Source organism: Stigmatopora argus, chromosome 2, assembly GCF_051989625.1.
Source record: "Stigmatopora argus isolate UIUO_Sarg chromosome 2, RoL_Sarg_1.0, whole genome shotgun sequence".
NCBI lineage: Eukaryota > Metazoa > Chordata > Actinopteri > Syngnathiformes > Syngnathidae > Stigmatopora > Stigmatopora argus.
This window is the reverse complement of record NC_135388.1, coordinates 23,971,044-23,983,361: the sequence shown is the minus strand read 5'-3', so window position 1 is coordinate 23,983,361 and position 12,318 is coordinate 23,971,044. Positions and strand designations below refer to the sequence as shown.

Here is a 12,318-nt window from a genome sequence, read left to right as displayed (position 1 = left end):
TAAGCCGTGGATCACCCGGGATTTAAGGGCCCTCCTGAATAAGAAGAGGGCTTTTAGTTCTGGGGAGAAAAATAGTCTGAAAATGGGCCAGAAGGAGCTGAAGAGAGAGATAAGGAAGGGAAAGGCCATCTACAAGAGGAAGCTAGAAAACCAACTCCAGAGAGGCAACGCCAAAGAGGTCTGGAGGGTCTTGAGGACCATTTCGGCCATGGAGGCAACAGGGAGAGAGACCCAGAGTCCGGAGACAGGGAGTGGGCCAATGAACTGAATCAGTTGTTTAACAGATTCAGTTCTTCCCCCACTCCCCTGACCCCCCAGACCAGAAGCAACTCTCCCCCCTCTTTCTCCTCCCCCTCTTCCACCGGTTTCTGCGTTACTGTTGATCAGGTGATAAAACTGCTTAAGAAGATCGAGGCAAGGAAGGCTACTGGTCCAGACGGCCTCAGCTCCAGACTACTGAGCGACTGTGCGGATCAGCTTGGCTGTGATTCTGCATATTTTCAACCTCAGCCTCAGTCTGCAGAAGGTTGTGGAAAAATTCCTGTGTGCTCCCAGTTCCAAAGACTGCGAACCCCAGGGAGCCAAACCACTTCAGGCCGGTAGCATTAACCTCTCACCTGATCAACACAATGAAGAGAATCATCCTCAATCACCTCAGCCCTCTGATGAATGCAGAGCTGGACCCTCTGCAGTTTGCCTATCGTCCAGGCATTGGTGTGGAAGATGCTACCACCTACCTGATGCACAGGTCTCTTTCACACCTGGAGAACACGGGAAGCACGGTGAGTGATGTTTTTTTACCTCTCCAGTGCATTCAACACCATTCAGCCGGTCCTACTGAGAGGGAAACTGGAAGAGGCTGGAGTAAGGAACCACCTAGCCGCATGGATCATCAACTTCCTCACTGACAGACCACAATATGTGAGACTTCAGGACTGTACGTCTGATGTGGTAGCTTGCAGCACGGGGCCCCCACAAGGGACGGTGCTCTCCCCACTCCTCTTCTCCCTCTACACATCAGACTTCAAACATAATACAGACACCTGCCACCTACAGAGGTTCTCTGACGACACCGCTATTGTTGGACGAGTGATGGACGGGAACGACCTAGAGTACAGGGGACTCATCACAGCCTTTTTTTACTGGTGTCTGTACACCAATAAGACAAAGGAAATGATAATCGATTTTCGGAGGAATCCTCAACAGACCACTCAGGTGAACATCCAGGGTACAGACATTGAAATCATGGAGAATTTTAAGTACCTGGGTGTTCACCTCAACAACAAACTAGACTGGTCCACAAACATAGATGCCCTGTATAAAAGGGGCCAGAGCTACCTCTACCTACTGAGGAGACTACAGTTCTTTGGAGTGTGCAGGACACTGCTGAGGACCTTTTATGACACTGGTGGCATCTACAGTTTTTTATGCAGTGGTCTGTTGGGGATGCGGGAGCACGGAGAGGGACGGGAACAGGCTGAATGAGCTAATCAGGAGGACCAGCTCTGTCCTTTGGACTCGGTGGAGGAAGTGGGAGAGCGGAGAATGCTGACCAGGATGATGTCCATCATGGTCAGCACCTCCCACCCCCTGCATGCGTCTGTGGAATCCCTCCGAAGCTCTTTCAGCAATAGACTGCTGCACCTTCATTGCAGGAAGGAGCGCTTCCGCAGATCCTTCCTCCCATAAGCTGTCAAGCTCTTTAAGAAAACACATGGCTGAGTGTTAAGACCTACTGTATGTATACATGTACATCTATGTGCAGTGGCGGACAGTGCATTTTCTGGTAGCACCTTCAACGTATTAATCCAACCCTCAAAAACTATTTTATGGCTATAAAACCTCTACTGCAGCTACAGCTGTGACACATAAAAAATAATAAATAAATTAATGCACAAAAATGGGGTAAAATCCACTTCCTAGCAGCATTTCATGATTAAATACAAATACTGGAGCTTTTCAGACATTAAAACCAGGCCAGGGGGTGATTTTCCCGGGAAAAGACAGCGATGAACGTCAATGGCGTACGGGCAAACATTGCCCGAAAATGGGGTAAAATCCAGCTGAAAACAGCATTTATTGATTATATACAAATACTGGAGCTTTTTAGACATCAGAACCGGGCCTGGAGTATCATTTCCCCGGTAAAAAGACAGCGATGAACGTCGATACGTCCATACGTGAAATGACAAAAAATGGACTAAAATTTGGTAAAATCCACTTCCTAGCAACATTTATTGATTGAATACAAATACTGGAGCTTTTGAGACATTACAACCAGGCCAGGGCGGTGATTTTTCCTGGGAAAAGACAGCGATGGACGTCAATGGTGAAACGCCAAAAATTAAACTGGGGTAAAATCCACTTCCTAGCAGCATTTTGTGATTAAATACAAAAACTGGAGCTTTTCAGATATCAGAACTTGGCTCACAATTGAAATATTATTTAGGAATATAGCCATATTTTACTCACCAAAAATCATTTTTACACAATATCCATCCTCCTTTCTTTCTTCCTTCTTTCCTATCGCCATCGAAGCTAATGATGAAAGTCGAGCCTGTCCTGTCATATTTCCGGCATAGTCCGTTTTGAAAATAGCTTTAAATCAACACAATAATATACTATTTGCTTGTGGAGCTAAGTTAGCGCGCTGAAAGTGCCGCACACACCATTTTCCCGGCTGTAACAGGCTTGCTAGCTTCGGAGTTGACCGCCCTTTCTTAATGATGTCCATTTTTTTCTGGAAAAGTCCGTCTGGAAAATAGCTTTGTGAGCAAACAGAATCCATTTGTTTTTGCTTCTGTCGGCCATTGTGGGTGGAGTTTGCGATCTCGGCTGCCTCGGGTACTGCTTTGGCCCGCCTACTAGCCAATCATAGTTTGTGAAAGCAATGACATGTCCCAGCCAGCAAAATGCTAACGCCTATGAAAAATCATTGTGGGGTTGCCAACTCGAAATCTGATTGGTTAAAAGCAACAGTCTAGTTTAATGCAGCAGAGCCCGCAAGAACTGATTGTGAAGGCTTTGAGGCAGATCTGATCTGGCAACAAATAATGGCTGAAATATGATTGGTTAAATGCTTCAATTTGAAAACACTCATCTGGAAGCAGTGCAACCAGGGGGAAAAGAAATGAAAGGAAGCTAACAGACCATTTGGAATAATAAGTATTGATGGACAAAATATAATATGATTCAGATATTTCTTAGGCCAGCAGAGAAGGCCTTGAAGGCCCTGACGGCCCGCCACTGTGAGTGTGTATATATATCAGTGGTGTGCCGTCAGGGCCTTCAAGGCCTTCTCCGCTGGCCTAAGAAATATCTGAATCACAGACTGTTAATTATATTTTGTCCATGAATACTTATTAAATATGATTGGCTAGTGATAGCGTGGACTAGCCAAAGCTACCAAACTGTATCTGGAGCGAGCTGCACAAGCAAATATATTGTTGTGTTGATTTAATAGCGGTTTTGTCAACCCGCAATGGCTGAAGGAGAATAAATGGATTTATTTGCAGATTTACTGTCAAAGCCATTTTCAAGATGGACTATATATATGTATATACAAATACACACACGCGCGCACGCACGCACACACACATTTATTAACGTATTACCTATCTACTAAAATGCCTTTCCTGTTTCTGCATTCTCACCCTCTTGCTACTGTGACAATGAAATTTCCTGAATACGGGATGAATAGTGGTTCAAGTAATAGTTCAAGTGGCAGCCGGTGGCGGTAGCTCCGTCCACTCTTGCTCGTTTTGTGTTTTTGCTGCTTTTCTGTCTTAATGATCCCATTTACTTTGATTTGCTTTGTACTTTGTGCTTTTGCTTTGTTGTTCTGTCTAATCACCCTCTGCTACTCTCACAATGAAATTTCCCGAATACGGGATGAATAAAGTTATCCAATCCAATCCAATAAAGTAATCCAATCCAAAAAAATGGATGACCTGAAAGAACTAAGAAATAAGCTACAAGTACAAATAGAAGATGATAGACGGTTGCTAAATGAAGAATGTGAAACTTCTAGACAAGTATTAAAGGGACAAATTGAACGCAATGAAAAATGCTAACCGAACTTCAAGGCAAAATAGAGGATGATAATGATGATGATGAAAGTGCCGAGCTACTACTTAACATGCTTCGTCATGCAGAATGCCATTCCAAACCTACGGAGAAAATGCGAGAATATCAGATAGAAAAAATAGATAAAAGGGAAAGGCGTTTGATGAGACTATAAACAATGGAAAATTAAAATCAAAACAGCCAGAGAAACGTTAAAAAAGACATTTCTGATTCAAAGTTATCGAACATGGCAGATGACATAGAAAATGGAATGAAGGAAATATTGAACCTTTATGAAGACTTGAGAAAGCGAGTCACGCCATCCACAGAACTCAGATCCAAAGTTGATGCATGTGAGGCTGTATCAAAGGACTTTGTTAAATTTACTTTCAAGCGTCTGTCTACAAGTGGAGAATTCAATGAGAAATATGCCAAGCACAATGTCCATCAGCTACTAAAGCCAGAATATGCACACTCAATATATGGAACTGCATCTATGTTACAAATCAGTCATCGTTCTGAGTCGCACATTACTTTAAAGAGAATATAAGTGGCTGCTGAGTTAGCTGCAAAGGAAGTTAAATATAAAGCAATGCAAGAAGAAATTAAACAAAAGGAAACATTTTGATTAATGGAACAGCAACATAAAAGTAATTTAGAAATACAGTGTGTTTATTTAGAATGCCTACACGCACTGAACTTGAAACTTATGAGAACCAGATCAAAGAGGAAAGTTTGGCTGGTCAACTCGTGCATCCAAACAGACAGTCATCTTTCAGTGATAATCTGACCCACGCTACAGATGAAAGAAAGGAGGATGGATATTGTGTAAAAAGGATTTTTGGTGAGTAAACTATGGCTATATTCCTAAATAATATTTCAATTGTGGGCCAAGTTCTGATATCTGAAAAGCTCCAGTGTTTGTATTTAAGCTCCAGTGTTTGTATTTAATCACAAAATGCTGCTAGGAAGTGGATTTTACCCCAGTTTAATTTTGGGCGTTTCACCATTGACGTCCATCGCTGTCTTTTCCCGGGAAAAATCACCCCCTGGCCTGGTTGTAATGTCTCAAAAGCTCCAGTATTTGTATTCAATCAATAAATGATGCTAGGAAGTGGATTTTACCTCATTTTAGTGCATTTTTTGTCATTTCACGTATGGACGTATCGACGTTCATCGCTGTCTTTTTACCGGGGAAATGATACTCCGGGCCCGGTTCTGATGTCTAAAAAGCTCCAGTATTTGTATTTAATCAATAAATGCTGTTTTCGGCTGGATTTTACCCCATTTTCGGGCAATGTTTGCCCGTACGCCATTGACGTTCATCGCTGTCTTTTCCCGGGAAAATCAACCCCTGGCCTGGTTTTAATGTCTGAAAAGCTCCAGTATTTGTATTTAATCATGAAATGCTGCTAGGAAGTGGATTTTACCCCATTTTTGTGCATTAATTTATTGATTATTTTTTGTGTCGCAGCTGTAGCTGCAGTAGACGTTTTATAGCCATAAAATAGTTTTTGAGGGTTGGATTGATACGTTGAAGGCACTACCAGAAAATGCACTGCCCGCCACTGATGGAGAGAATATGTACAGTACTGTAGAGAGAGAGAGAGAGAGAGAGAGAGAGAGAGAGAGAGAGAGAGAGATTTATGTATTAGAAACTGGCCGAAAGAAGCGATCTAACGACGATTGCACAGTTTTCTTCTTTTTTTCATCATAAATGATGCGGTAGCACTGTATGGCATCATTCAATTGATTTGCAAACTTTGTGCCACGTTCAATATTTGGGTCCTGCTGCTCGATCTTTCTGTTTATAAATGGTACTGACGGTCGAACGATTCAAGTTGTATATGTGCAACGCTCACCACTCACGCGCATCAAGCTTCGTTATTATTGCCACTCGTTCAAATGAAATGGCTTGCCTCTTCCTTGCAACTCCCTCAATAGAAGCCTTTCGCTTTTTACCAACCATATTCAATAATGGATGCACGAGATATTTAATGATACAAATGAAAAAGGTTCTTTGGGCACTGGAGATACGTTCACGCACTTCCGCATTGCAACGAATTGGACAGAAGAAGGTAGATGCTGGGTGAGCTGAGCCCTCAGCACCAGGCGTCGGTATTAGCGGCGGAAAGAAGCACTACTCGGAAAAAATACAAAATATAACTTCCGAACATTTTTCGACATAAACGCAATTTGCAGACATGTTCGTATGTACCGTTGTTTGTAAGTCGTATGTACGTAAGTAGGGGAGCGTCTGTATCTGTTCCAATCATTCTATCAGAAAAAACATAGGAATACTGGAAACTCAAGACAGCCATGACATTGTTCTTTACAAGTCTATGTAAACTTGTGACCACTGTTAGGGTCATTAGTCTCACATTTATTATATATTTGCTTGCAATGAAGAACGCTTGGATTTACTTAGCTTATTAACATTTAAAAAAGTCATTTTTAGTGCATCTGCTTGCAACCGTGATAAACAACGAGAATGCCGCTCCTCTCTCCAGCTGGACTTCTCAAAATTGTTTTGAGAAACATCGACTTGTGAAAGTGTGGTTCACAACACTCCCTTGGGAAGATCCGAGTGACTTACAATTGTTTTGACTTCTGACAGTGTTGTCCACAGCGCTCCCTCGGGAATATCCGGCAGACCTTCAATTGTTTTGAGAACTGAGATGCATGTTGTAAATCTTATGTAATAAATAAGCAAGAGAGGCATCGAGGTGGGAGAATGATCTTGACCGAAGGCGCGTGTGGATCAATTCTCTCTTGCAAGACACCGGTTATGAGTCAGATGTCTGTTTTATTTTTGCGTGCATTTGGGAATGCCTAAAGGGTGAACCTATCAACCACCACTGTATACTTACAGTGATTCTAGGAAACACTCACAAAACATTAGGGGGGGAAAGCATGCAATATTCCCCAATGAAAAAAACAATCTGAGAAACAGCAATAATGCCAAGGTTAACAAACATCAACATCGACTATACTTATTTTGAATTGTTTCTCTGGTCCAGGCGAGTGAATCCAAACCATGCTATAGGATCAAAGTAGACTTTTCTCTATCCTGTCATGATGATATTTACTTGCCCACCTACCAACCGATTACATGGCACTTGGCTACCCAAGAGGAAGAAATCAGGTACACTGAATTTATTTGCCTACAGATGTAGCTGCTCATAGAAACAATTCTCTGCTGATTCCTGTTTTTCAGCCTCGGGCCCGCCTGTTGGCTATGGGACTACCTACGGAGGAGTGGGCAGGTGAGATTGAAATCAGAAGTAAAGATATAACCATTAAAGATATAACAAAATCTTATTTTTATCTGGCATGTCAACAAGCATTTTGTCTCACTGGTACTCCATATGTTTTGGTTTTAATCTATTTCGTAGGCTGGCTTCCTGTTGCCTCTGAGTGGAGGCGTTGATAGCTCAGCCGTTGCCTGTATTGTCTACTCTATGTGCATGCAGGTCTGCCAGGCTATAGAAAATGGGAGTAAGTAAATTTCCCTTCAATTCATACTTTTTAAACATTGTGGCCAGGCTTACTCGGGGGGGGGAAAACAAGTCATTCATGAACAATGTATATATTTTTAGACATTAACAGATATTCACAAAGAGAAAAATTACACAGTAATACCTCGACATACGAGTGTCCCGACATACGAGCAATTTGAGATACGAGTACACTTTTGAGCAAATATTTATCTTGAGATATGAGACAAATTTTGATATAGGAGCGTACAGCGGACGCGAGAGGCTGCTCATGAGAACATCATGGGCACTGTCTTTCTCCCTGGTACTCCCTCGTGTAATGTCTCTACGATCACTTGGTGGAGTGTTGCATTTTTTCTGTGTTTTTTTCCTTGTTGGTGCAGAATGGTGGAGCTTGCTCAATAATACAAGAGGAGTATACTACTTCTCGTTGGCAAGTGGTCGTGCGTTATCCTATTGTGAGGACATTTGTGTGCATCATTTTCGGAATATTTTGAAGGGAAGACGAAAGCAAACAACCCTCGTTAGGTTCCTTTTAAAAACTGCAGCCGAAAGTCAGGGTGGAGGCCGGGCAAATAGAGCCAACCCAGGAGAAGAAGTATAAAAATGTAAAACAAAATTAGAATTAAGTTTAGTGTTAGGTTAGATTAAATTTATTTTTGAGTGTCTGTATCGTAATCCAAGTTCATTTAAATTAGTTTTTATGTTATTTTATGAGTGCGTTGCCGTGCAATAAGATCTTAATTTTAGTACTATTAAACATCATAACCAATAGTTATTTGTTACTCTCTTAATAGATGGCGGATTAGAACAAATAGAAATGTTTTTCCAATCCAATATTCTGTTTGTGGTTTTTTTTCAGAAGGTTGGAACAAATTAATTAGTTTTTAGTTCTTTTCTATGGTATCTCGAGGTACCCCTGTACATATTAACATTCAATAATACAGTGATCTTTCTGTCCCCATAGATAATCAAGTACTTCAAGATGTTCGCAGGTTACTTGGGGATGACAACTATTTTCCTCAGCAACCAAGGGAGCTCTGCGGTCAAATTTTTACGACTTGCTACATGGGCAGTGAAAACTCTTCCGTGAATACTTTCAACCGTGCCAAGGCGTTAGCTAGTCAGATTGGGAGGTATACAATAACAGCCTTTTGTTTACTAAATGTACAAATGGAGGGTTAAATACTATTGGAGTTTGTTCTTTTCGACCTATCTACAATGCCACATGCTCGTTTTCTGTTCTGGGGTTTTTGGGAGACATACCAGACATACTGAGAATAAGGGTCAGTTATCATACCCACGTGACTTAAGTGCGAGAATGACACCACCTTGATAGCTGACCTCTGTTTATATTCTTTTCCAGCAGGAAAAGGTGGGTGTTAATCTGAATATCAGTGGTTGTGTTTCAGTTTCGAAAAAACTTTCCAAATATGGAATTTTCTTCTAAGCCCAGCTGGTCTCGGGAATTGGACTCAACCACTCACTTGGGGGTCAAGAACGCTTTTATGATACTGTTCCCCTGCAAAGCTTTGAAATGTCTATTACACTTGTGGAACACAGGAACAACTGTTTTGAAAGCAAACACCAAGGCCACATGGAACGTCAAACATACATGTGACAAGCTACGCAACCCGGGTAACAATACTACAAGCAAGATACTTTGATCAGCGTGTGCAAAGCCAAATGGGCCACAGACTTTTGAGTTCATACAGTACATAACATTACCCATCAACAATTGGGAATTTAGGCGAATTTGAGTTTTCATTTACAGGTTCAGTAAGGTCAAACTAAAATGAATAAATTGTTGGATCCTGCAAATGTAAAGTTTGTTGTCCGAATCCCTCACAAAATTAAAGAAATAACAAAAATTGAAAACATGTAATAAGGCTTGAATTGAATTGAATGCTTTTAATGTCATTATACAAGTATGAGATTTAAAGCTTTCACCACATAGTGCACAAATAGATACAAACAGACAAATAAATAATCTATTAATTAGAAATTAATAAATAAGTAGTCCAAGTGAGATCAGCAGTGGTGAGCGGCCTTGTTCCATCTGGAGTCCAGGACAGCTTGTCCTGTCAGTGCTAGGACTCAGTAGACTTGTCTCTACTGACTGTCAATCAAAATGTTACTCATATCTCAAATTGCTCGTATGTCAGGGCACTCGTATGTCGAGGTACCACTGTAATGTGGTAGTAATAATGGGGTTGATCCTACTTTGCATTTTCTCGTTTATCGCGGCCATGTCTGGTCTACATTAACCGCGATATTCGAAGTATATATAATATGGCGGCCTGATTGTGCATAGGTACACCTGCCTAACTTCGGTGCGGGCAGGCGCAGGCTCGATTCCTGCGGGTGGTGGTATGATTGTGAGTATGGATGGTCGTGTGTCTCTCTGTGCCCTACGGCTGACGGTTGACCAATCCATGGTGTCGTCTGCCTTTCGCCCGAAGTCAGCTGAGATAGGCTCTTGCAAACCCCACAACCCCTACGAGGATGCACCCACCGTTGAATATACGATGAATATGCAATACGTACAACTAATTAAAAAATGAGTAACATTTTTAATTCATCTTAACATTCATTCAGTCATCTTCCTTGCCACTTATTCTGGATGAAGATTATCGCAGCTCACTGTGTGCAGTAAGCGAGGTACACTGAATTAATTGCGAGCCAATCGAAAGGTGACAAACTCATACCTAGGGACCATTGTAATGGTTTTGGGATGGCAAGCGGAATGAGAACAGCCAGAACAAAACACGCAGGATAGAACCCGGATATAACACTTGATCGCAAAACTGTCAGGGAGATGTGCTGACCACTCACCTACCATGCCACCACTCATCCACCAGGTCGTGTCATACCATGCTGAGGCCAATGTGGTTGATTCCATTCATTTCCATCTCATTTGGTAAACTAACTATGATTTTTTTTTCTGTTGCAGCACACACATGAACATAAATATAGAAATGGCGGTAAAAGGCATTCTGGGTATCTTCTCAATGGTTACTGGGAGGTGGCCTCAATTCAGTGCCAATGGAGGAAGCCACAGGGAAAACTTGGCACTACAGAATGTGCAGGTTTATCATTCACTCACACTACATCTCGAGGACATTTCTTCAAAAGTTTTGTGCAATTATTTAACATGTAATTTTTTTTTCAGGCTAGGGTAAGAATGGTCCTATCTTACTTGCTTGCACAACTTAGTCTGTGGAGTCGAGGAAAACCTGGCGGTTTGCTGGTGCTGGGCTCTGCTAATCTAGATGAGAGGTAATTACTGAATTACTACACTTTTGGTTTGTCCGATCAGGGGTCACCGCGGCAAATCAACTTAAACCATTGCACCATGTTCTTTCCATCATCCTCCTGTTGGAATTAGGGTCTCCCTGGACATCCGTAAGGAGAAGAAATATGGCCCAGGAGAACCAGTCTAATTTTGCCTTCTTACAAATAATCTAAGCATGTTCAATTAGTCACCGTGATGCGAAGTCTTATCATAAAATATAGATGACTTGGACACAGCTCTCATGGTTTTCACCATCATGCCCATTTTGGGAGTTGATCATTTAGTCAGCGTGATGTACTTTTGGTTCCCTTTTCTTAGTCTTTGTCACTATGAACACCTTTCTTTTTTTCAAATGTTATTGCTGAATTTAATTTTTGCTGCGAAAGCAAGATGTATGTGCTGAGAAAAAGCAAATTGTGTCATCCCAGGCCATCTCATGAGAGCTCACAGGTCATTGTCTGGAAACTGCCTCAGGTCCTTAACCCCTTAACATTTTCATGTGCCACAGTTCGTAAGGCTTATGCAAAAATATGAACTTCCTTCTCTTTTTTGGTTAGTTCATGTTTTTTTAGCAAATTCCCTGTAAAGATGTGATTTCTCCACCACTCTACACTAGTCACTGATAGATCTTCTAGGTCGACCTCTAGCCCTATTCCCTGGCAGTTCCACCCTCAGCATCCTTCTACCGGTAAAGTCCCTATCTTTCCTCTGAACATTGACACACCACGAAAGTCTCATTTCCCTCTTTGTCTCCAAAAATGTCTAACCTTCACTCCCATTCTTATTGTCTCGTTCCTAAATCTTATCCAAAAAGGTTTGTGCAATCTTATCCAACCCTACTTTTTCACCTCCTGCCTTTTGCTTATAGGTACTGTCTCTAGGCCATACATCATGGCTGACCTCACCACTGTCCTGTTGTCGCTGACACTGATATCTTATAACACACGTGGTATTTTGCTCCAGTTCTTCAAGCCTCCTGCACATGGTTTTTTACTTCCTTTTCACATTTCCCATCACCCTGCACGAACTTCTAACTTCAGCCAAACTAATCTTTGTCAGTTCCTGGTCCACTACAGCTGCTTCTACTACCCGTTGGTTGCTCTCATCTTTCTCATTTTCATCACTATTAGACCCTTGATCTCCTCTCCATCTTTGGCACTGTGTCTTGCCTACCTGTACAGGTCTTTCTATCCATCCTTGCTGTTCAACCTGGCATACACATCAATGTATGCCCTCTATTTGACCTTTGCCTCATCTCTCTATATAGTGGTACCTCGGTTCTTGGCCACAATGCATTCCAGAAGGCTGTTCACGAAGTGATTTGTTCGAAATTTTAATCGAGTTTTCCCATTACAATCAGAGAAAAAAGAAAGTGTTCCAAGCCTAAAAAAATGGCTTTTTAAAGAATCGTTTAAAGTTTTACCCACAACTTTCCTTTTTTAAGCACCAGTACCCATACTA

General features: G+C 41.7%; 1 protein-coding gene across 5 annotated transcripts in view; it reads left to right on the top strand.

Moving 5' to 3' along the window:
• The window catches only part of nadsyn1 (NAD synthetase 1), a 129,743-nt gene that overhangs the window by 73,671 nt on the left and 43,754 nt on the right, over window positions 1-12,318 (top strand). For all 5 annotated transcript variants that reach the window (XM_077619485.1, XM_077619492.1, XM_077619477.1 and 2 more), the window contains 6 exons: window positions 7,086-7,210; window positions 7,283-7,331; window positions 7,461-7,563; window positions 8,530-8,698; window positions 10,516-10,651; window positions 10,735-10,841. In XM_077619485.1, coding sequence (XP_077475611.1) covers window positions 7,086-7,210; window positions 7,283-7,331; window positions 7,461-7,563; window positions 8,530-8,698; window positions 10,516-10,651; window positions 10,735-10,841 — 689 coding nt within the window. The remainder of the gene's footprint in view (window positions 1-7,085; window positions 7,211-7,282; window positions 7,332-7,460; window positions 7,564-8,529; window positions 8,699-10,515; window positions 10,652-10,734; window positions 10,842-12,318) is intronic.